Source organism: Seriola lalandi, unplaced genomic scaffold (genome assembly GCF_002814215.2).
Source record: "Seriola lalandi dorsalis isolate HSWRI2012SDOR001 ecotype SW California unplaced genomic scaffold, Sedor1 jcf7180002054883, whole genome shotgun sequence".
Classification (NCBI taxonomy): Eukaryota; Metazoa; Chordata; class Actinopteri; order Carangiformes; family Carangidae; genus Seriola; species Seriola lalandi.
In genome coordinates, this window is record NW_019525658.1 from 2,733,524 (window position 1) to 2,760,479 (window position 26,956).

The 26,956-nt window shown below is 40.5% G+C and overlaps 2 protein-coding genes across 2 annotated transcripts in view; both read left to right on the forward strand.

Annotated features, from left to right (window-relative positions):
• The window catches only part of apba1a (amyloid beta (A4) precursor protein-binding, family A, member 1a), a 48,895-nt gene that overhangs the window by 12,464 nt on the left and 9,475 nt on the right, over positions 1–26,956 (forward strand). The window contains exons 2-6 of the mRNA XM_023397617.2: positions 3,344–3,427; positions 15,296–16,968; positions 21,920–22,018; positions 22,098–22,137; positions 23,061–23,206. Of these exons, the coding sequence (XP_023253385.1) occupies positions 15,400–16,968; positions 21,920–22,018; positions 22,098–22,137; positions 23,061–23,206 (1,854 nt within the window). The 5' untranslated portion in view covers positions 3,344–3,427; positions 15,296–15,399. The remainder of the gene's footprint in view (positions 1–3,343; positions 3,428–15,295; positions 16,969–21,919; positions 22,019–22,097; positions 22,138–23,060; positions 23,207–26,956) is intronic.
• LOC147817141 (uncharacterized) lies at positions 9,396–12,371 on the forward strand. Its single transcript, XM_087171647.1, has one exon. The coding sequence runs from the start codon at positions 9,396–9,398 to the stop codon at positions 12,369–12,371; it is 2,976 nt and encodes a 991-aa protein (XP_087027773.1).

Sequence of the window (26,956 nt, forward strand, 5' to 3'; positions counted from 1 at the left end):
AGAACAAAAAAATGTAAACTTATATAAATAAAAAAATAAATGAGCAATATCAGTACTGTGCAGAGTAGCAGCATTTAAACAAAGTTAGTCAGCAGTCCCAGTTTATGAGCTGTAAGTTGTAATGCAGGAAACAGCATTTTCCCCACTGAGCCTTTCCTTCTCATAAATGCTCCCAGTCTCACTGAATACTCTCTCTCTCTGGGAACAGAGTCTCTGTCTATGGTGTCTGCATACATTTTTTGTTTAATCGGCCTCGTGAGCATTTCAATCGCCCAATGCCGATTATGAAAAAAGGCCATTAATTGGCCCGATTGTCGACCACTAGAATGTGCATGTGAATGGGTCAATGTGGCTCGATAAGACTAGAAAAGCTGCCGTCCGTTCACCATCCTTTATGTTGTGAGGATCCTCTGGACTGCTGGGAACTGCCTTAAGATGTGTCTCAGTGACCACTTGTGATCAGATCTCACTTCCTGCTTCATGTGCGAATAATAACGTATGCGTTGTTGTTTTTAGCCAATCCGACAGACAGGTCTGTTGTCAATGTGTGTGTGACAGTGAGAAAGAGAAAGAGAGCGAAGGTAAGGTAAAGTAAGGAGGGGCTGTATTCACCACTGGTTGTGGAGGCTGATAACACCACATCAAGAAGCGACTGTGGGTGTCTACGTCATTGTTTCCAAAGGTCTCCGTTTTTTCTCCGTCTTCTAAATGTCTCTGTGTTTGAGTTGTGTGGACAGGAGGCGAAACCGTAATAGTTTGAATGTAGCCTGAATGATCGGATCTCTTGGCTGCGTTCACACCTGAACTTAGAGCTGTTCACTTGCGATCGGATCACCTGAGACGGATGTTAATAGCACGTGTGAACAGGGCCTTAGTGACTGCGGTCCTCCTGCAGTCCTACTGTTACAGTAAGTCTAAGTAAGTCTCTGGTGTAACTATAGAGGACATACACTAAACATGGAAACAACTTCTTCTATCATTGTCTTTAAAGCCGTGAACACCTTCAGACTTTTACCTTAATATTAACAAAAGAACTGACAGAGAGAAACAGCTTTAAAACGAAGTAGCATCAGTTACAGTGCAGGTTAGCGAGTGTTTTTTTTCCTCACAGGCTTGTTTCATTAGATTAGAGAAATGACTTTCCTACTACAAAGCAATATTCCTATGAAGGTATTTCGGGTGCAGTGAATGTGGTGCAAAACACATTCATACACCTGTATCAAATGATGTGAAGTCATGGACAGAATAGTAATAAAACCATGATTTGACCATAAGCGGTCCAGACAGATACTCGGTTTTGACTTAGTCTTGTTTCCTCTGTCAGGCGACTAAACGAACTCCTCTAGTTCGCCAAAAGTTTTCCAATCTGTGAACAGAACAGGCCCCCGGCTCCACAGATACACAAATCACTTTTGCTCCTCATTTTACAGAGATAGAGTTTTTGGTGCTGCAAAAATATCCAAGAGAAAATTGATTTGTGAGAAAATATTCTTCAGATGTGCAACTCTCATTGCATGAATTCACATACTGATTTGCAGATGTGCATATTATGTCAGTGACTACACAGTATTTGTGCACCTGCGATGAAGAATTTAAGAAGGTGTAACTGTTGTGTTTGTGGGAGAATAAAAACAATTGTGTGCAAAAAGTGTGCAACTCCCAGGGCAATTCTTCTCTGTGACCTCAAAGACTTGTCAGGCGCTTCACAGTAGCAGTGACAGAGAACAGCAACATAAACAGATTCTTTCAGACTCTTCCATGGAGGCTGGTGAGGGGCAGGAAGTGACAGTCATGGTGGTGGGAGAACACCGCTGCCCCCCTGGAGAGGTCACCTCCTCATTTGCCCTTCCACGGAGAGCAATTACCTGCCGGTTTCCATGACAACCAGCAGTCCCGCTGCCATCAGAGGGCTGAGGATGAGACAGAGAAGGGAGAGGAAGCATAATGATGAGCAAAAGCACAGTAACATTCTGTGTGTGTGTCCGCTGCCAAACGCGTCACCACATGATGGAGCCCTGTCATCGTCACAACATCACAACAACAGCCAGCTGATGCAAATAATGAAAATATTAAATGTTTGTAACATGTAACATTCCTCTGCAGCCTCAGAGCTGAATCAGCACAGTGGTGCTGATGAGACAGAGGTGGGAGGAGGGAGCTACAGGTGTGAACACTGGAGCTGCACAATGTTATGAGTGTAAAGGACAGGATGCAGTTTCTAGGGGCAGGTTGTGATATTGCAGAATTATATTACAGAAAAATTACAGGACAAATGTTGGGCTTTTCTGGCCGTTCCAAGTCGAGGCTTAAAGCCCAATGTTATCCACGCTTTCGCCATCAGGACCCCTCGACTTTGGAACGACCTGCCCGAGCAGATAAGACGGAATCAGTAACTTCTTTTAAATCACTTCTTAAAACTCATTTTGTAGACTTGCTTTTATGTGATGTTGTCTTTTTATCGTCTCCATATCGCCCTTTTATTTGTTTGTGTGCATGAGTGCGCGCGCGTGTGTGTGTGTGTGTGTGTGTGTGTTTTTATCGATACAGCATCTACGCCCTCTAATTGTCCTTGTTTATATTGAAGCATATTGTTTGTCCTCCCTCTGTAACTCTGCCTTATTTGTGTCCTACTTTTGACTGTCATTGCTCTTGATTGTCAAAGCACTTTGTAAACTATGTTTTTAAAAGGTGCTATATAAATAAAGTTATTACTATTATTATTATTTCAATGTTATGATTGCAACCTGTAAAAAAATCTGAGACAATTTATGATATAATATGTGTTTTATTTAATTTTTTATTTAATTTACATTTACATCAACATAATTTCTTGTCGTATTATAATTATAATTTAGCTTCAGACAAGAAATAAATAATTGTCTGGAGTAAACAGCTGACGTCAGAGTGATGACCATCAAGAAAAAACGATGAAGTTGTTGATATTTGTGACTCTGACGTGTTGAAGGGAAAGATTCAGAAAACAACTCTGTCTCTAATCCATGCAGAGGAAATCTGGGTTACAGCGCTCACTTACTGTGTGTGTGTGCGTGTGTGTGCGTGTGCGTGTGTGTGTGTGTGTGTGTGTGTGTGTGTGTGTGTGTGTGTGTGTTGACCATATTTCCCTGTTATTCTGCATCACTGGAGAGAAGACAACTGGAGAGTGATGAACCCTCTTCCTCCTCCTCCTCCTCCTTCTCCTCCTCTGTCTTTATAGGTCGCTCTTCTCTTAGACTGTGATGCTGAGCTCTGATTGGTCAGTGAGTCACTGAGGATTCATATGGACCACAGGATTAGATTTAATACATCACTGTCTAAACTTTATGTTCTCTTCTCTCTGTTCCAGAGGCATGAGAAACATCAGAGAACCTGAAACTTCAGCTGGACATCAAACCGACACAGACGAACACCTTACAGCTGCTAACAGAAGGTGAGTTCTGGTGGTTTAACACGAACGGGTTCATCTCTGAGTGTGTGAGACATGTTTCAGCTCTCAGGAGGAAGGAGAGTCTCTGTAGAGGTCGACAGGTAAAGGTGGAGTTTCTACTTCCATAGCTACAGTCTAGAGCTGCTCGATCATGGCAAAAATCATTATCACGATGTTTTTTATCAATATTGAGCTCATGATTATTTAACATGATTACTCATCGACTTTGGAAACACCACGCCTATATTGAACTTTAAAAAAAAAACGTCTATTAAACACTGGACTTTCTTGAACTTTAAATACAATTTAACGGAAAAACTAAAATAAGGAGATAAATAAATAATATATAATATAATAAATATATACAATAAAATATATAATATAAAAATGAATAAAAATAAATTTGACCAAAATAAATCTGATCAAATATGTTGAAGTGCACTGCACCAACATACTGAAAACTTGTGGTCTATGTTTAATATATTCTGCTCAGTAATTCAGTTCAAGGAAATTAAAGACTGGTGCAATTCTGAACCGGCAAACTGCTGAAGATGACGCAGTCTTAGGAACATTGCTGACCTATGCCAAAACGTAACCAGGAAGATGGTTTTTGAAGGGGATGAAATTTGTTGCGAATATGTTGTTTTCATAATCATTAAAAGCCAAACTTGTAATTGAAAATAAAATTAGATTAATGGTCCAGCCCTACTACAGTCCAGTTCCTAATTCGTCCACTTCCCTTATCTCTGCTCTGAGTGAGGAAACATCAGACCGATCAGCTGATCATATTGATCTTATCCTACATCAAACACGATTGGAGTTTTAAACCAGAAATTTTCGGGTTAGATTGGATTAGTGTTGTCATTGATCATTCGTCATTTAAAATGATTGGATGTGTATTAACAAAAACAACCATGAACACACTTTATTGATTCAGTAGAAATGCTTCTCTTCACCATCTGGAATTGAACTTTTTACCTGTAAATGATCAGGGATGATATCAAAGTGAGGATCTGCCCCTACATTCTCCTCGGTCCCTGTTTCCTCCTGTCACACCGGTCGTTCTCCTTAGACCCACAAGATGTCCCTGTTCCACTTTCTCACCTCTTGCCCTTTTGTACTCACCTCAGTGTTTCTGCCCGCCTACACACCTGATCCCTCCGTTTTCTCATTATCCTGTCAGTATTTACGCCCGCTTCTTGTGCGATCATCTGCTCTTGTTTCCGGTCATGTTCCTGCGTGTTGATGTGCTGCCTGCAGGTTTCTCCCTGTTCCTGTGAGATCAGCCTGTTTTAGTGTCAGTTCATCTAGTGGACACTTCTTGTTGGCACCAAATCCTCTCTCGGTCAGACTCAGTCAATCAGTCAATTATCATCCTGTATCATTTTCTCTCCACCTCAACACAACATCCACTATTTTAGTATTTGAACCAGTGGAATAAACACATTAAGGCTTGTTGTGGGTTTAGCTCAATCAATCAGTAGTATGTTCCTGCAGTACCAAAGGCTGCAGTTTCAAGACTGCATTTCTAGGACCCTAGTTTTTACTTTCTGTCTTGTGGTTGCATCATGGAGTTGCATCATAATTAGATAATTATGAGATAAAATAAAGATGGAATCACATGATATGGCCTTTAGCGTCACTAGATCTCGACCAGATATTCGAAAGTTTGGAGAGAGGCAAGACACAAGGGCAACTCATGGGTCGGATTCAAGATCATTAACCGTTATAATCTATATATGCATGTATGTATATGTGTATATATATATATATATATATATATATATATATATACACACACACACACACACGCTTATTTATTATTGTATATATATATATATATACACCTATACAATAATAAATAAACAATAAACACATGAAAGAACCTCAATGACTCGAGAGAGAGAGAGAGAGAGAGAGAGAGAGAGAGAGAGAGAGATGTTACTGACTTTCAAATTTTCCTGACCTTTCAATATTCATTAGCCTACTTATTACTCACAACATTAATACTAATTTAATACGACTTTCCCTGGAACTATAATTCAGAAGTTTAATGTTGCTGCAGTACAGAGCCACAGTTGTGTATTATTAAGAATGATATATCATTTTATTATTATTGATATGGTAGATGGGTAAAAATAATAAAGTTATTTGTTCACGACTCTTAATATATTTGTAAGAGCTGTCACACTCACTCTTTGATTGCTGTCCATGTTCTTACTGAAATGTCGTCCTGTTGTCCACTTCCTTAGGTGGCAGTGTTGTGAAAAACTAAGGTCCTACAAATGGTCCTGAAACTGCTGCAGCAAGCACACAGTGTGGAGTGTAATGAACGTCGTGGCCTCAAGAGGCTGCTGCTGGGGCTTTAGACTGTTGGTCTGCTTTTATTTTGAAGGCTGGTTGGCTCTGTCAGTGCTGTGTATCCTAGCCTTTTTATATACAGTCTATGATCCTAACCTAAATATGAGGAGTCAAATTTGGGATACATGTAAATTGGCTGTCTGCCTTGTCTGCCAGCAGGCTAACAGAGGGTTTACCCACCAATAGACGTTAGGCGCTAACGTTATTATATCATATTACTCCTCGGACGTCTTGACTGGGCAGTGTCTCGTCCTCATTTCTGTTACCGCTCCGTTACCTCTTGTCCGTCTGTGTGTTTACTGTCTGTCATCTTCCACCAACATCAGTGTTTTCTGCCTTTCTTCCTCCGTCTCTGTGAAGAATAATGCACAGTAATTCAGTTATTGAGCTGAAAACTGAATCAGCTCCAGAGTTTGAAATGAACCACGACTTCAGTGAGCTGTTCTTCAGTGGATGTGATGATGTTTCCTCTGACAGCAGTTACACATGCATGTGACTTACCCAGTGTAGAATGCTTGATGAGCAATCATGTGACTGTGATGACATCACCACAGATGTCACACGTGTGGCAGTTCTGCGTGTGTGTGACCTCAGGATAGTTTACTTCTATAGATTTACATGTTGCTTCTTATATTTTCAGGATAAACTAAATCTTGAGCCAGTTATCGTGGTGATTAACCCCTGACCGGTGGCTACACCCTGCAGCTCATATAGCTGTAAACAAGTCAGTCAACTTACCATGAGTCACTGTCGATGTCAAGTTACTAACCAACTACAGGTTATAAAGATCAGACTAACTTTTTAATATTAGAGAATTTCAGTTAAAGGATGATTGTATTGTATTTTATTCTCTTAGTTTTGTCTGCTAACACTGGACTCAGCAGATTTAAGTTTTTAGTGATTTCTTACACACTTTTTGCACAATTTGGCTCATTGTGTCAAAACTCCACGCACAAGCCAAATAAGACAGAAGACTTGGAGATTAAGATCTCACTTCTATGTCAAAATGATACTCTGCAATCAAAACCTGACAATCCTTTTTCAAAATGGCATTTCTAGAACGAAACCATACACACACACGCACCATCTGAATTTCTCCTTCAAAGCCGCAACAACACAAAACACTGCTGTCTTTACAACTTTGTACATCTTTTTTTTTAATTTTGTCATCCAGGCTTCACACAAAACAGAAATAGAAATAGAAAAAACAACTCATTTTGCCAGGACAGGTTTTTACAGAACAGCAGAATTTACAGGTTTTTACAGTTTATGTTTCCATGTTTTCAAAGTTCTCACAGAAGCTCTACATGCAGCACTAAGGCTCAGACTGAGTGGTGTTCAATTTCTGCTAAAGTTTTTAGGTGTGTGTGTGTGTGTGGTGCCAAATCCAGGTGTCTTTTGCAGTTTGAAAAAGAAGTGTTTTCCCAATGATTACAAGATTTAAGTCTTGAATGAAGTGTCTAACGTAAGAACAAGCGTGTAGTGTTTTTTACAAGTGAGTTGAATTAAAAACAAAGTTAAAAGCAGAAAATGTGTTTGTACATTTGGTTCCTTTGTTTAAGGCATGATTTCAAAAGTTAAGGTTTTAACGCTTTAGTCTAAGCATTCACTTTTAGTGTGTAAGCAATCACAAAAAACTGTAATAGCTGAGATGTGGGAACAAGGTTGTCAGACTTTAGAGTGATACCAATCTGTGTGTTGTCAACATCCATCACACTGTAGCTGTGCACACAGTTTCCCTGTGCAGCGAGAAATACTTTTGTACAGACAAACTTAAATATATAAAAACATATAAAACTTAATTATCCTTTAATATGTGTGGTTGTGATTGACCTATGGTCTGATAAAACCAGTATTTAAAACAGTGACATTTCAGTGTAAAATTAATTCAATTCGATTAGTGAATTTAATGTTACTGACCTTTAAGAGTGTACTCTATCTGAACGAGGTTATATGACCTGCTGGGAAATCAAAAGTTTTTATACCTGATCCAAACACACACACTAGAAGGAGCAGACCATCATGGCCTTGTTTGAAAATGGGGACAGTGGCGCACTCATTCTCTGGTCTGGAGGACATGCTTAGTGTCACATGCAGAGTGAAAGAAATAGAGTGACTGTAAATATGTGTAAATAATGGAAAAAAAGATCTGAGGATTTAACCTTCTGACAAGCATTACTGATGGAGTATACTGGCTCCTTAAAGAGTTCAAACCAAAGTTAGCATAGCCCAGTATCTATGGGGTTACTCTGTGTTCTTCAGTTGGCAGTTACACCCGGAGTAAAGCTAAGTTGTTGTTTGTTTCATTTATTCCTTGAGGGTAAATGTCACCTATGCACCTTCAAATTTATAGTTAGTGTCCTCTTCATAGTTGATTTGTTTACTCTATTGTATTGTGCTTTGTTATATTGTTTGAGGGAACTATAACGTTAGGTAACAGCATGTTTTGGAAGCCAGCGACACTAAAACGCTAGCATAGTTCCTCAGTGAATTAAACAGTTCTTTTTCTAATCTGTATAATCGAAACTGTGACAGCACATTAACCAAGAAAGTAAAGACTGTAATTGTCTTCTGTTGCCATAGCAACAATAAACACTCGTGTAGGATTAAGCTACACTGTAAATACGATAAGGAACATTGCATTTAGCACAGAAAGCATGATTTTAGAAGTCAGAAAATCTATAGAAAATAATCATTTTGATTTGTAATTCTTATATATTGGAATCTTTGGGTAAATTTATTGTATTCTATAAAAAAAATATACTAATTATAAGAATTGTACAACAGAGAATGTGTTTTAATACTTTCACAGAAAAATGAAATTGCATTGAAAAACATGTACTAGAAAAAGAAAAAGTTTTATTGGCAATGAAAAAATACTGGTACTGGAAAAGGTTCAACTGGAAGGTAAAACACTGGCATTGAAAAAAACTATAATTTTATCTTGTTAAATAAAAAAAAAAATTGTAGGCTTATTATGATTTTCAATGTCAGTCTCCACATTTTTTTTTTCTTTTTTTTTTTCATTGGTTTTCAGTGCAGGAGTGGATGGGCAGGTTTTGAAGTACAGGTTAACTAGCTGACTTCTTAAATGCTAACTTTAACCCAGTCTAGTCCTATGTGAAAAACCAGCGGCAGAGAGAAGCAGACTTACCTGAGGCTTGAGAGTTCCAGGTGAACTTGTGTAAACCATCGCTTAGTGTGTGGACCTGTGTGTGTACATTGTGAACATAGCCACAGTGTGACTGTTGACATTGTGCAGTCCGTGACATCACTTCAGAGGATTCTATGATGTCACTACTTCAAAGGTTTCTATGTTACAACCTTAAAGGATTCTATGACATCACAATTTGTCATCACAAGTGCTATGATTAATGATGATGTCCTGAGGGGCCTCTGAGAATGTTGCTCATTGAGTTTGTAAATCATATCTATTACCCCACCAAGGCTTTTTTTGTTTTAAAATGCTCTGCACACACTGGCACATTTTTTAATTGGTCAGTACCACATGAGAGTTGGAGAGAAGAGAAGAAATTGCAGTCCATTTAGTTTATATCATACCTTTTAGCACGTGCTAATACCTGCTAACAGAGAGAACAGACATTTCCAGATGGATGCCAAACCCATCCCATTTACAGCTGTTGCAGAAACAGCTGATGAGACCAATAAGAAACCACCTGGCATCAATAAGGCAACTTTCCCTGTCTCTGTTTGTCTTAAAAACCAACAACTCCAGATAGAAAAATATGATGTTCTGTCTGGTATTCTAAGTAATTATCTCATACAGAGGGTCCTAGGGAGGGGGTCATTTGGGCAAGTGGTCCAGTGCATAAACTTAGACACCAAGGAAATTGTGGCCATCAAAATTATGAGGAAAGATGAGTCCTGGGCTGCTAAAAGAGAGGTGTTCATTCTTAATAGACTCAAGAGGCTTGACCGAGACAAGAACAACTTGATTAAGTTTACTGAGCAATTTGAGCACAAAGGACATGATTGTTTGGTGTTTGAAATTTTGGATATAAGTATCGAAGATTTAATACAGAGGATGACTTTCAAGCCGCTGCATCTGTCTGAGATTCGAGTGATCGCACAACAGATGCTGGTGGCTCTGGACGCCCTCAAGAGCCTAGGTCTGGTACATGCAGACATCAAGCCAGACAACATAATGTTGGTCGATCATCAGCTGCAGCCATTCAAGGTGAAACTGATTGATTTTGGCATGGCTGTTCCAATTTCCAAAGTACGCACTGGCACCATGATACAGATCCCTGGCTACAGGGCCCCTGAAGTCATGTTGGGCCTTCCACTGAACGAGGCTGTAGACATGTGGGGTCTTGGCTGCGTTTTGGCCTTCATGTACCTCGGCCAGGACCCCTATCCATTACACTGCAAACTTGAAGTGTTGAGAGTCATAATGCAGATCCAGGGTCAGCCTAATGATCATATGCTGAATTCTGGAATTCATACCAGAGACTATTTCACCAAAGACCAAGACTCCCCCAGTCCTTCATGGATGCTGAAAACAGAGTGCATTTTCCCCTGTTGCAAGAATCAAGGCTCCATGACCAATCGGCGTGGGGGTGCTTTTGACATGTTTACCAGTTTTGATGACATGGCTAAGACTCACCCCGAGATGAACACTTCCACTGAGTATGAAGACATAAAGGCCTTTTTAAGCCTCCTCAAACGGATGCTGCATGTAGATCCTGAAAAAAGAATCACCCCCAGCGAAGCACTGGGGCACCGTTTCATTACCATGAAACACTTACCTAGTGATGCAAACCCCAACCCTTATGTGTCATCATCTTATTTGAAGATAAAAGAGTGCCAACTGGAGGAATCATCAGTTGAATTCAAGCGCTTTGTCACATCCAGCGAAGTTTTAAGTTGGAATGGAGCATCCATCACTAGCTTAGATGAGCCACTTACAGCTGATGAAGAAACTGTTGCTTGCACTAATGATGAATCACCACACACAGCTGGCTTAGATGAAGCCAACAACACTTGTTCAAATTCCAGAGCCCCAGCTACATCTGACAGAACTGCTGCTGACAATAATGACAGACCACCAGGCAAAGCTGACATAGATGACAACACTGCTGCTGAGACTGATAAGAAACCGACTGGCATGACTGAGACAACTTCACCTGCTTCACCCGTTAGTCATGATTCTGAGAATGGATACCTCCAGATAGAAAAATATGATGTTCTTTCTGGCAAACAAAGTGGGTACCTCATAAGGAAGTTCTTGGGGATGGGGGCGTTTGGGCAAGTGGTCCAGTGCATAAAATTAGACACAAAGGAGAAGATGGCTGTGAAGATTGTGAGGAAAGATGAGACCTGGGTTGGTAAAAGAGAGGTGACCATGCTTGAAAAACTCAGGAAGCTTGACCAAGACAAGAACAATTTGATCAAGTTTACTGAGCATTTTGAGCACAAAGGACATGTTTGTATAGCATTTGAAATGCTGGACATAAGTGTTGAAGATTTAATAGAGAAGATATCTTCCAAGCCACTGTATCTGTCTGAGATTCGAGTGATCGCACAACAGATGCTGGTGGCTCTGGATGCCCTCAAGAGCATAGGTCTGGCACATGGAGACATCAAGCCAGACAATATAATGTTAGTCAATCATCAGCTGCAGCCATTCAAGGTGAAACTGATTGATTTTGGTTTGGCTATTCCAATCTCCAAAATGCAAGCTGGCACTGTCATCCAGACCATTGGCTACAGGGCCCCTGAAGTCATGTTGGGCCTTCCACTGAACGAGGCTGTAGACATGTGGGGTCTTGGCTGCGTTTTGGCCTTCATGTACCTCGGCCAGGACCCGTATCCATTACACTGCAGACTTGAGGTAATGAGAGTCATCATGCAGATGCAGGGTCAACCTAATGATCGTATGCTGAATTCTGGAATTTATACCAGAGACCTTTTCAGCAAAGACCAAGACTCCCCCAGTCCTTCATGGCAGCTGAAAACAGAGTGCGTTTTTCCGTGTTGCAAGAATCAAGGCTCCATGACCAATGTGCGTAGGGGCTCTTCTTACACATTTAACAGTGTTGATGACATGGCAAATGCTCACTTTGAGGTGCAGGATACCAGTGAGTACAACACACAGGACTTTTTAGGCCTCCTCAAACGGATGCTGCATGTAGATCCTGAAAAAAGAATCACCCCCAGTGAAGCACTGGGGCACCGTTTCATTTCCATGAAACACTTACCTAGTGATGCTAACCCCAACCCTCATATGTCATCACATATGGATGAAGCCAACAACACTTGTCCAAATTCCAGAGCCCAAGCTACAGCTGACAGAACTGCTGCTGACAATAATAACGGACCACCAGGGAAAGCTGACATAGATAACAACACTGCTGCTGAGACTGATAAGAAACCTGGCCTGACAGAGGCAACTTCACCTGCCTCTGTTAGTCATGGTTCTAATGGGGACAAAACTGCCACCTATGAAGGAACCACAGGATTTGTAGAAGTCAAAACCCGAAATAAGTTTATCAGGAGGATATGCCAATTCTTCTCACGAAAGTTCAAGAAAATAAGTTGTTGTAGAGTAGATGTTATTGAATAAAGACACACCACACTTGATTGAAGATACAGAGGTGTGCAAAGGTCCGAGAACAGTGCATTATCATGGGCAGCACAGCAGTGCAGTGGTTAGCACTGTCACCATACACAATGTTCTCCCCATAACTGCATGGGTTTACTCCAGGTGCTCTGGTTTTTCCCACAGAACAAAAACATACAGATTATGTTAAGTGACAACTTTAAATTTCCTGTTAATGTGAATGGTTGTCTATTTATGTTTGCCTAGTGATTGGCAGCTGACCTGTATGGAGACAAATAAATTAAAATTCCAAATTCCAAAATTCCACTCTCCCATTTAAGTGAATGTCATCTATTATTGGGAATATTTAAGATGCAGAATAAAAAAATGTATTTGTTAAAAAAATAACCATGTGTCATTAATCGTTAATTAATTGATGATAAAGACTATTTTGTTAGAAGTGAGTACTGTTATCCCTATAGTAGTTTGCTTCAAAGGAAAAGCCTTTCCTGCCTTTATTGGCCCCTGATTTGTGAATAAATATACAGTAACTATTCTGTCCACACAGTTGTATTTCTGAGCAAAGCCAGATAGATCGATAACAAAAACTCTAATAGACCTGTATGGTGTAAAAAGGTGTGGCTTTAATTAGCTTAATGCTAATTTCAGCATGCTGTATTTTCTATTGTTATCACAATAATTCGGTCCAGTTATGGTTCCAGTCTAATTTAGTTTAGGCATAGGCCACACCAGCCTCCATAATGTAATTTTGAATTTCAATTTAACACAACTGTTAGCACAGGAAGCTAACACTAAGCTTTAGAGGGGTAGGTACAGCAGTGCCCCGGTGCCATACTGCAGCCAGCTAGTAGAAGTTGGTAAAGGAGGGATAAACAGTTCTCATGTACGGAGCATGGGTTCTACATGTTGCTGAAAAGAAGAACAGAACAGAACATGCACCTAAATTAGCACTGTCACCCACTAATGAGACTACATAGTTAGTGATTGTCTATTCACACTGATTTCTCCATAAATGAATAATCGCACTTCTCACTGAGACCTTACGGTGTTTGACAGAGTTTCCTCTCTTCCTGTAAGAAACTCTAAATCCATCCACTGACAGTATGATGAGTGGGGGACACACAAACCTACACACAAAATCAGAGAAGGAAAACAAATGCTGGCACCTTAACCATTGGTTATTGTATAATATAGGCTAACATAGACCATAGAGAGGATGACATGAAAGAAGGGCCACAGGTTGGACTCTAAACCGTGCCACTGCAGTTATGAGGAAACTGATGATATAGTGATCTATAGCAGCGCTGTTCTACTGACTTTACCTGATGAAAGTGAGCAGTGTTTTCTCACAACACACTGAGCTCGTCAGTTACTGCTCATTGATAAACCTCTCCAGTTCACCTGTAGCTGGTTAGTTTTACTTCACATCACATTATTCACGTATTATACAGGTCAGGTGTTTTCCCTAATCAGCAGGTTTGCTCCTCTGCTGAGAAGAAGACGGCTCTTGTTTTCATTTCTTTCTGTGACATCATCCTCTACTCCACAGTTGACTGTTCTGGGCTGCTTGTACAGTCTGTGTGCTTGTACAATGCAGCTTCTTCAAGCCAAAATCATAAAGATAAGGCAGTGGCGTGCCAAGCAGCCAACAACACACCAACACCATCTCAGTGTGCGATTCAGCTGTGTACTACACTAACCACAAAAATATGGCCCAGACTAAAACCTACCTATTCATGACAGTTGCAGCAGCAAATCTCTCTTAAATTCAAGGCCTGTCCTGTCTCATGATTTTGTTCTGTCTGTCTTTCCTGTGTTGAAAGTCTCTCTCCTCCATCTTGCTGCTCTGTCTGCACATCTTCACCTTTCTCCTTCCTGACTGAAGAAGAATCAGGATTATTATTCTGAACTGACATTAAACATATCAAATGTGCAATATAGAGGAAAAAATAGCTAAAAATCACATCTACTGACAATATAGAATCCTGTATTTACCTGCTTCAGTGTTTGTTAATCTTTCCCGGCTCATATCATTATGACTATAGTTGAAGCTCAGGGCTCAGTGCAGTGAAATGAGACGTTTGCTGCAGTTGCAGCTGTTTCTCTGTCCTGCCAGCATGTTGTGGAGAGGGTGGTTGGTATCGTCCATGATGGACTCCATCTTAAATTGCATGCGTCTCTCCACAACAGTCCTGAGTGAGTCTAGACTCCTGCCAAGCACAGACCCAGCCTTTTTGACCAGCTTATCCAGTCTCTTTGTGTTCATGTCGGACATGCTGCTGCCCCAGCAGACTGCAGCATTAAAAAGTTCACTGGCCACCACTGACTGATAAAACATGTGCAGCATTTCACTGCAGACGTCAAAGGACCTGAGCCTCCTTATTTTTAGTTAGTTATTCTAGCCAGTACCTGGATCACCACTGGGATATTTTTGAGTATCACTGTTCAGTGCTTTATACAGTATATGGTTCAGTCCAATCTAATTTTTGCAGGTGGATAGAATCTTTATTAAAGTTATAGCAGTCATGTCAAGAGAAATCTAGAGAAATCACTTCACAGTTTCAAGACCAGGAAAATAAAAGTAAATGAAATCTCAGCCCATATGTTGTGTACTATCTGCCCACTTTAATCCTGCTCTGTCACAAACTCTACAAAAGCTCAAAAAAGACATGAGTCTGCAGACAGCTATTAGTCAAAAGTCAACGGTACAATCAACTGAAGAAACTGTGTTATTGTCTGATTCCTAACTTGGACTGCTGTTGTGACTGAGTTGTATCTCCATGTTATTGAGAGTGTGAATGGTGAGCACGCCAGTTTTCCCTGTGAGAAGTCACGACGTCACCATACTACCAGCACCACCTGTTATACAAGCTTGCACAAATTAAAGCACTCCTCTCATGTTCTCCCTCTCTGTCCATTTCTTTCAGTCTCCTCCTCAAAGCCCTCGCCCCGACCTCAGAGAGGTGCCTGCTGATGATGGACTCCTAAAGCCTTTCTCCGACACCACTGAATCAACCAGAACCAGACAGCCATGAACCCCCAGGAGATGGAGCTCGGCCAGGAAGTGATGGAGGAAACCGACGCCCCTCCTCACCATCGCCACAACAACCACAACAGCCGGTCCCGTAACCACAGCAACCAGGAAAACCCGTACAGACGCTGTGAAGCCCCGGCTGGAGGAAGCGCTGGCGGCAGAGCCAGGGCGACACAACAGCGTAGGCCACAGGAGGAGCAAGATATGGAGCTGCAGTATGGAGCTCAGTCCCCACAACCCCAACAGCCCCAACCCATTCCTCGACCCGCAGTGACACGTTATCGCAGACAGGGGGACAGCGAGGCCCGGATCCGAGCCCAGCAGCAGAGGCACAGACAGAGGCAGCAGAGGGAGGCAGAGAGAGCACAGCACTTAGCACAACAACAGGAAAAGCAACACCACGCAGAGATGACCCAGGAGGATGAACGAGAGAGGGACGACTCAGTGCTGGCCCGCTCTGCTAGCACCGAGAGCGGCTTCCACACCCACACTGACCGAGCCGAGGGGGACGATGGCCTGGTCATGATGTCTCTGGAGCCTGAGGGGCAGCCAGAGGCAGAGGACGAGGCGGGGAACTACGGAGTTCAGCTACGGCCAGAAGCGGAGGGGTACTCTGAGAGTGCCGAGGCTGAACAGCAACATCTCCATCCACATCTATCCAACTATCCTCCTCAGACCCCACCCCTGCCTGATATCCAGAACCCTCAGAGAGAGGATGAAGCAGAGGGGATATTGAACGCTGGCTACTCCAACTACGTCTACACCCAGCCCCTCAGCCACTCCGGGGGGAGGGCTGACGTCTTGGTCGGTCAGAGCTTGGAGAGTTTAGATACTGGACTTGCGGATGAAGCCTATTCTGAGCCATATGACATTTACTCACTGTCTGAGCATGTTTACGAGGAGATCTGTGATGCTCCAACGTCAGTTTCATCTGCTGCGGAGGGGGCTGGCGAGCCAGAGTCTCTCCAACAGAGGAGGGCCGGCTTTCGGCTGCTGGAGAGCAGGGCCGGAGGTGGCAACTACCATCAGCAGGAGGCGGTGGGCTCCCGCCTGCGCCATTACGATGAGCGCTCAGATGGCGAGTCAGACAGCCCAGAGAAGGAGGCGGAGTTTGCCCCGTACCCCCGTGCAGACAGCTGTGAGCAGGAGGAAGACATTGACAGCATTGTGGCTGAGGTCAAAGAAAGCCTGAGCTCTCAGAGTCTTCATCATTGTGCAGAAGACACCATTGATGAAGAAAATGAGCTAACACAGGAAGAAGAAAAACCCCAACCAGAGTCCCAGGCCAACTCCGATAAAAACCACAAAGCTGCCAACCGAGGGAAGCCAGCCCGAAAACAGGCAGTGAGTCCTTCAGAGGAGCCTGTAGCAGTGAGGAACAGTCAGGAGAAGAGGGATGCCATAAGTCTGGCCATCAAGGACATCAAGGAGGCCATAGAGGAGGTTAAGACCAGAACGGTGAGATCCCCTTACACACCTGATGAGCCCAAGGAGCCTATCTGGGTGATGAGGCAGGACCTGAGCCCCACTGCCGAATGTGACCTTCAGCCATCATTGGGGGGTGACGTAAGTACAGCATTTCTGGATATTATTGATCAAGCTGTATTGGATAATATCTCTGTTGTGTTAGTCTGCTTATATATGAATGACTTGCTATACTTTGCTGACCTTCTAGGGTCAGTTCTGTTTTCTCTCCCTGACTTCTGGTTGTGTCACAGTGGTTAGACACCTTTGAGTCTCTTTACTCTCTGAGGCTGCTGTTCTGGTTTAGGCCAGACCCCTTACTGTTGTTCCAGTGGAGAGTACTCTTAATGCTCCAGCATGCTGTCATATCTACACAATAGTCCTGAAAATAGTCCTGATCTCAACCTTTGGGATGAACTGGACTGTGGGGCAGACCTCAGGGGCTGACATGGAGTAGTTTTCTGGTGTTCACATACGCATCTTTGGCCATGCAGTGTATTTTATGATCACACAGTCGACTGACAGAATATGTAAATACCCATCAGTGACAGCACCTGTATTGTGCATTTACCTCTACAACACGCGTGATGACAGAGAGTTAAATTGTTCATCAGGACTTCACCAACTCATCCACACCACTATTTAAAGCTGCTGTTTTTCAAAGCTGAGAAGTTTAAAAAGTACTGACATTAATGAAGTTGGTTTGCAATATAATCCAGTACCCTTATTGTTGGTATACAGCATTTCATATACAATGCACACACACTGTGCCATTAGCCTCAGTAGCCTCTGTGACATCAATCACAGGTTTCTGAAAAGCAGTTTTGAAGCTCAGAGCAAGCTGCTTCACCATCGCCATCTTGGCAGTGTCTGACTCCGCCCCAAACTCCCAGGTAATCCAAAAATCGACAAAGGGGTGGGTTGTGGGAGGAGCTGAAACTTTAGTTCATGACAGTTTAATATATGCTCCCGCCATCATTAGCACAGCTGGTTGTCTTCCTCGAAGGCTAACCCAAGGGTAATTTATTTACAAGCTAATTAGCTAGCTAGCTAATCTAACAAGCCAGGTATAGTGAGCACAGACATGGATAGCTGTTAATTAGTGCTAACATATAAATAAAATAATAGGCCGACTAAAATTTCACTCACCTGTAAAAACAGGGGTTTAGACTTCTCCATGGTCTGTCAGTTGACCAACAAGTCAAATTATCAATCTGTTATTTACATGAAAAATCCTCCAGAAGGCACAGAGACCACAAACACAGAGGTCACATTAATCGACTGAATTAGATTAGATTAGATTAGATTAGATTAGATTAGATTAATTTTATTAATCCCACAACTGGGAAATTCACTCACCACAGCAGAAAATAAACATCTATGGAATAAACATCTATGGAAATATACATCAAAAATACACCAAATATACACCAATATACATATACATATATTCACCCGCTGTACAGTTGTCATGAAAGAGGAAATTAGCTATAGAGACCAAAACCGTTTTTTGTTCCAGACTGTAAACATTTCTGATGTAAAGTTGAACATTTTAACATGAGAGTCGATGGGGATTGACTCACTATTGGAGCCTGTTTCATTAAAGGAACATCAGTTTTTGACACTTCAGTGTTGGCTTCATTTTTTAGCATTTTTCTGTTGGCTCTTGGCCACTATCCATGCTAATGCTAACACTGTATTCACCACAAGGGCAATAGACATTCATAGTGTGATCCTGTGTTTCTGTAAGCCCTACAGAGAGAGAAGGATGGTTTACGACAATGAGCTGCTATTTAAAATATTAAACATGTGAAGTCACCCCACGCACCCAAACACACACACTCCTCTCTGACATGATTGAGATGAATGTGTGTGTTCAGTGGGCTACAGAGCAGGTGTCAGGATGTGGGTAGCTTAGCTTAGCATACAGAAGCAGAAGCAGTGGGCCACAGTTCCAGAATGAAAATCTTCCTAAAACCACATTTATGTGTGTTTGGATGAAACACACGTTGATGAGAGAGGTGTGGGATCACAGTCTGTCAAAGATGGTGTGGGTGGTGAGGAGATCACAAACCATTAAACTGAACAGTCCTGTCTACTCCTCCAAAGATTGTCCTCGGCCTGAATAGAACCCCCTCCCTTGTTGTCGCTCCCTCTTCTCAATGATTTATTCAGTGAGGGTGAGACAGAAAAAAGGTGAATGTAAGACAGGTTAAATAATTCAGTGAGGATCCAATAACAGTTAGAGAGGCTCTGGTTTCCTGTTGACATCACAGTGATCAGAATGTACCTGAGAGGATTTAATAACACCTGGGCTTCAGCCTTCCTATTTATGGGTAGAGATCAGGCAGACAGACGCTAAGACAGGTAGACAGACAGGTAGACAACCTGTTGCTTCCATGGTGAATCCTGATACCTCAGTATCACCTGAGCAGTGGACTCTCAGTCTCCTGGTGTATTTGACCACACGCCTGTGCTCTGGACACCAGTTCACCTGGGCTCTGGACACCAGTTCACCTGGGCTCTGGTTGGTTGAGGTTCATCATGGAAAACTTCTGGATGTATCAGGTGGAGAAGCTTGAGGAGGAACAAGCCAAGCAGAGACCACAGACTGAGCAGCAGGAGACAGATGAGGTGTGGACAGAGTGGTTTTTATACTGGTGTGTTGGTGATTCATATCTGTAGTGGTGGTTTGATATGTGGAGAGTGGTGACATTGGCCAAATGATGTGTTTTATGGGTTCATATCAGAAGCAAAGGGTGATGGTGTCGTCTAATGTTTTATCACCATGTTTGGATTTTTAGCGGAAGTATCAAATTAAAAGTTTTTATAATTTCTGCATTATGGATTATGTATAATAAACTACTACATTATTTTTTACAGATACATTACATGTACAATTGCATTTTAATATTGTAACTGGTGGAGCTATTTTAACTTCAAGTCTTAGTCGTTTTGGGCTAATTACAGAATCATTAAGTGAAAATAAGTAGATATGTCTGGGAACAGACTAAGTCAGGACTTGGTGCTGTTAGGAGACGTGTGCCACGATGTATAATTCAGCTCCAGGTAAAAACCTCCTGAACCACTGACACTGAAAGAGTCCAAACCAAGTGGATCTTACGGTAATGGTGGTGAAGACTCAGCTCCCATGATCCCACACTACCTCACAACATCACCCAACACTGTCTTTTGTTATTGCTTTGAATGACCCCTAGAGGCAGAAGTTACAGACTGTACGTTTAAAGGCAAACGGGGGTCACAGTAAATACTGGTCTGTTTCGGGTTTCTCTTTTTGCTGAACTTTGGATGAAGTTCATTAATCAATAAAAACTGTCCTGACTTTAACTTTAGAGCCTAAAACTGTCACACACTTCTGTTTGTGAAGCTTCATGAATAAATGGACAGTGAAGGATGTTTATTGCAGTTTAACTGGATCAGTTTAACAGCTGCTGAAAAACTCAACAACTCAACTGAGTTTAATTAAAAACAGCTTCAGTCTCTGTTTTCCCTGGAGTTAGAACCAAACACATGGTGCTATTTGTTGTCTGCACATAGATTGTTATGAGATGAGAAACCAGTGTCAGGCTAATTACATCTTTGACATTAATCTGTTTATTGAGATCATTTCCTCGGGCAAAATTTCAACAGGCCCTTAAAGACCTGATTCAACTCAAAATGTCAAAAACCGTTCACCAAGTGTTTGTGGTCTAGAGACTTTTTTCTCCTTCATTATTTCCAGTGTCTTCTGCTCTGTTTGTGTTGCTGGTGTCAGTGTTTGAACAAGATCCTGGGGCTGGTTTCACAAAGTGACTTTGACTGTGTCTTAGATATAACAAAGAGTCAGACTTCATGCTTCAAGTCATGCGTTGCACATAGCAGTTTAGTTCATGACTATCTTAAGGTGGACTGTGGTACAATGACTTCTGGGTAAATCAAGACTCTAGCAGAAAATGTTTGTCTTTTGGAAGATTTCAACAGTTACAAGAATGTTTTACTTGAAGAGGTTAACAATAAAAATACAAATCAGATTTGGTCCATAACAATGTTAGCCAACCACAAATTATGAGCCATGTTTTCCTGTTTTTTGTTGTTGGGTGCTACTGGTTAGCACAAGTGTCAATGATTGTTACCGTAGTAGCATTGGTCTTGGTGCTGAGTTAGCCTGGGGGTAAGGTGTCTAATGTTTTTGGCTTAAAATGAGCAAGTCTTTATTTTTGTGAAACAGTCAGACTAACATTAGACTAATCTATGAGCCGAATGAAGCCTGGAACAACACCACAGACCAGTCTGACATATCTTTGTGAAACTGATCCCTAATCTCACACACACTCTGGATCCAGTACCTGTCCATGGAGATAGATTTATTTTCACGTGTCCAGGTTTTCATGAGCACGTTGTCTTGTCTTGTAATGTGGGTTTTCAGTTCTCTTCACAAAGGTGGAGGCAGAAATGTCAAACCAGGACAAAAATAAAAACCAGAACCAGATTCCACCAGAGGCAGAATATGCTGTTAAAACCAGCCTTTTAAATGGTGTGAAAGTCATAAAATATAAATATTAAAAAACAAAGTACGGTCCCAGCCAAGTGTATGAGCCTGCAGGATGCTTCTGTGTTCTGAGAGAGAGCTGCCCTCTCTCCCTCACAGGGATGACATGTGATGCTGTGATGTGTCCATTCAACACTCCCGATGTTGACTTTAAAGAGGCTCTGAGGTCTTTCACACCTTCGCAGAGTCTGATGCACAATTAACCTTAAATGACCTTTAATGACCATTGTGCTGAGTTCAGATAAGTTTTTTTAAGTGTCGTATGTGAACTGTACAGGCCTCAGATCAGGGCATGTTCAGAGAGCTGCTGTCTCCTGAAAAGAGCAGTGACTCCCAGACTCTCACATCAGGTTTTAGTGACACAGTTTAATTTCGCATTCACACTGAAGAAACCCAACAGGCTTAACTGAGCTTTATCTGGATGCTACAGGAAAAACAAAGTTCCAGTTGCTTCACTCATTTGGTACCATGGGTTTTAAAGTGGTTCCTGTTCTGTCCCTGCAGTCTCCTGGTTCAGGCTCGCCCTCTCCTCCAGGAGCAGAGTCCTCCAACAGACACCTGCTGCAGGACGACAGCTTTGAGTCCTCTCCATCCAGTAAAGAGGTGTGTTCACTGTGCAGTAGATCTTCACTGTCTGTGCGACACGTTGATGTCTGATGTTCTCCTCTCTCTCTGTTCTCAGTCCAGGAGAAGCCTCGCCTCCTTCCCCACATATGTAGAAGGTGAGTGCTCCATCCTCTGGTGCAGAGGTTCTCAGACTGTGGGGGATTAGACTGGGGGAGGTGAAGGGACAGGTGATTTCTGGTAATAAAATGGCCGCTCATCAACACAGTTGGGAGCCTCCTCCAATCAGCCAAGTTGCAGGAAATATGGTCTCTCCTTTCTGAGCTACAGCTAAGTGTTTTTGCAGAACATTATGATGTCACAATGAAGTTGACCTTTGACCTTTTGGATATAAAATGTCATCACTTAATTTTATCCTTATAGACATTTGAGTTAAATTGTGTCATAATTAGTGAATGAATTTGTGAGTTATGGCCAAAAATGTGTTTTGTGAGGTCACAGTGTGACAGAAGTGAGCAAATACCCTCTGGGTGTTCCTGATACATTGTATTCACAAGAACGTGAGGTCACCACAACCTTGACCTTTGACCTTTTGACCACCAAAATCTAATCAGTTCATCCTTGAGTCCTAGTGAATGTTTGTGCCAAATTTGAAGAAGGTCCATCAAGATGTTACTGAGATATCGTGTCCGCAAGAATGTGTAAGACAACCAGAAAACAATATGCCTCTGGATCTGGCTGTCACCGACACGGAGGAATAACATATATCGTCCATAACGACTATAATGTATAGTCCAGGTTTCCTGATTTCATCAACATTAAAGACTTAAAATAATAAAACTGCAGATCTTGATAACTCGATAACAATATTTATGAATGGACCAACATTCAACTGCAATATGACCATTGTTATTATTTTATTAAAACACAGCACAATATTGTAAGACAGTCAATATTTAAGCAGCATTACAATTGTATAGTATATACAGTATAGTATGAAATATCATTAATAAAACCTGTGGTCGATGACTCTGTGAAGACATGGTGTGACACAGAGACTGACCCTCTCTCCTCCTCCCAGTCCCAGGCCCGTGTGACCCAGAGGACCTGATCGATGGGATCATCTTTGCAGCCAACTACCTGGGCTCCACCCAGCTGCTGTCAGATAAAACCCCATCCAAGAACATCCGCATGATGCAGGCTCAGGAGGCCGTCAGCCGCATCAAGGTGACCACACACACACACACACACACACACACACACACACACACACACACACACACACACACATACAGATATACACAGACACACACAGACAACCAGCTGTATCTCTCTCTCTGTCGATATACACTATGTTCAGTAGTGCAGTGTTTGGCCTCAGTTCTAAGTGACATGTCTGTAGGAAACCAGACATTGTACAATAGTGAGTCTGTCCTGAGCTGACTGTGTGTCCTACTTCCTTCCAAGGTCCTACACCGTCATCATTAGTAAAGACAAGTGTAGAAACTACAGAGCCTGGGAGCCGAAAACACTGATGATGTCTCAAAAGACTGCTAGATGATCATTAACAATTAAATTTAACTATAAGTCATGACAAGCTGCTGCACGGACGTCCAGAGGACACACCACACTCTCCACACACACACACTGTGCCATCTCTTCCTCTGCACTAAGCCAAACTACAACCACAACACTGAGAGCTGCTCACATTAAAACTTAATCGTTCTGTGCTGAAAACCAGAGCTCAGTGCTGGTGCAGTGTGAGAGCACAGCTGGTGAGCCGAGACTTAAAGTGTTTACTGGACAAGAGGAACTGGTGCAGTCTATCACAGCTGTCCAGAGGAAACACACTCTGCAGCTGGTGAGGAGCTGCTTCTCTGTATGCTGCTGCTCATATCGCCGAACCTATGACTGACAGACAACTAATCTGAGGCAACATCATCACATTTGAATCTGGGTCTGAAATCTGATCAGATTATTTATTATTATTTTGTCACAGTAGGTAAACTGTTTAAACTAACAAGGACTTTGGGAACAGCAGAGACTAAAAGTATCAGATCAGACTCCAAAACATCAAGTTCATCCTATGCAAATTAAAAAGCAGTTAATTTATGTTTGCCTGGAATTTTCACAACACACAGTAACAGTATTTAAATATTTGCATGTTCCTCTGATGTGTACTGACTTCAGGACTCTTATTGTGGTAAGAGGTTGTGGTAATTGGAATCAATAGAACTTGTTCAGAGTCTCACATTTTTTCTATAACAGTTGCATTTACATATTACATTCAATTCCATACAATTACATACAGTTACATACAATTACATACAATTCCATATAATTACATACAATTCCATACAGTTACATACAATTCCATACAGTTACATACAATTACATACAATTACATACAATTACATACAGTTACATACAATTACATATAATTACATACAGTTACATACAATTACATACAATTACATACATTTACATATAATTACATACAATTACATACAATGACATACAATGACATATAATTACATACAGTCACATACAATTACAGATAATTACATATAATTACATACAGTTACAGACAATTACATATAATTACATAGTTACATACAGTTACAGACAATTATAAATAATTAGATACAGTCACATACAATTACATATAATTACATACAGTTACCTACAATTACATACAATGACATACAATTACATATAATTACATACAGTCACATACCATTACATATAATTACATACAATTCCATACAGTTACATACAATTACATACAGTTACATACAGCTACCTATAGTTACATACAATTACATACAGTTACATACAATTACATATAATTGCATACAGTTAAATACAATTACATATAATTACATATAATTAGATACAGTCACATACAATTACATATAATTACATACAATGACATACAATTACATATAATTACATAGAGTCACATACAATTACATATAATTACACCCAATTGCATACGATTACACACAATCACATACAATTACATATAATTACATCCAATTACATATGATTACATACAGTCTCATACAATTACATATAATTACATAGAATTACATATCATTACATACAGTCACATACAATTACATATAATTACATACAATTACATACAATGACATACAATGACATATAATTACATACAGTTAAATATAATTACATATAATTATATACAATTACATACAGTTACAGACAATTATAAATAATTACATACAGTTACATACAATTACATATAATTACATACAGTTACCTACAATGACATATAATTACATACAATTACATACAATTACATATAATATCATACAATTACTTACAGTTACATACAATTACATACAGTTACATACAATTACATATAATTGCATACAATTAAATACAATCACATATAATTACATATAATTACATACAATGACATACAATTACATATAATTACATACAATTACATACAATGACATACAATTACATATAATTACATCCAATTACATATGATTACATACAGTCACATACAATTACATATAATTACATCCAATTACATATGATTACATACAGTTACATACAATTACATATAATTACATACAGTTACATACAAGTACACATTTCAAAGAATTACATATCATTACATACAGTCACATACAATTACATATAATTACATACAATTACATACAATGACATACAATTACATATAATTACATATAATTATATACAGTAACATACAATTACATACAATGACATTCAATGACATATAATTACATAGTCACATACAATTACATATAATTATATACAATTACACATAATTACATACAGTCACATACAATTACATATAATTACATATAATTACATACAATTGCATATAATGACATACAGTTACAGACAATTACATATAATTACATACACTTACAGACAATTAAAGACAATTACAATAACATATGACTACATACAATTACATACAATTACATACAATTACATACAATTACATACAGTCACATACAATTACATATAATTACATACAATGACATACAATTACATATAATTACATACAGTTGCATACAATTGCATATAATTACATACAGTTACATACAATTACATACAGTTACATACAATTACATATAATTACATACAGTTACATATGAGTACACATGTCAAAGTTATTGATTAGTTACTACAATCACATTAGTAAATACAACAGTTAGTTCTGACCAAGTATTTTGATTGGACGAGAGGCATTTCATAAGTGCTGATATAGAGTATAACAGCACTGGAACTTTTAACTACATGTATCACTCCACTTTACAGGTGTTTTATTGACCATTAATTAGCGTTATAAAGATCTATCTTAGATTGTAACAAACTGTTTCCAGAAATAACATTTGAATTAAATGATGTCTGGTCGTCAGTAGAGGATGGAGGGAAGAAGCCTGGATACTTCAGTGCACACCTGAGGTAACGTGAAGTCTGGAATGGGTCTGGCTCCAGGTGCTAGCTGAAAGCTGAACCAAGACCAAAACTTGTCCTAGCTCTGGACTGGACCGAGACTTTCAGCAGAAGGTTGACATTACTGTTTTATAACCCTCACAGCTATCAAGTACAAGTTATGACGAGATACAGTTGATTTCTTAACAGCTGTGGTTTGGACTATTAGACCAGGTAAAATTCAAAAAGATCTTTATTCAGCCTTTAGCATAAATTATTTAGCATGTATAACATGGATAACTTGGTGTGTTGTTTGTGTTGTTTGCCTCGACACGTGAAGCTTAGACCCAAAAATGTGTTTCTGTTTTCTGAATTTTGACTTTGACCTGTGGGACAGTGTTTCAGCACGACTGTCAGAAAACTACAACATCATCAGAATCTCTGCTGTACACTCTGAACGGTGGAATCATACTGTCGTCTGCTGACAGTCAGTGGAAGGAAGCTGCATCAGTCAAAGTGCTCCTCTGAGGTCACACT

What these genes read in the sequence shown, in the direction of transcription:
- LOC147817141 (XM_087171647.1), top strand. Translation starts at nt 9,396, where the DNA reads ATGGATGCCAAACCCATCCCATTTACAGCTGTTGCAGAAACAGCTGAT.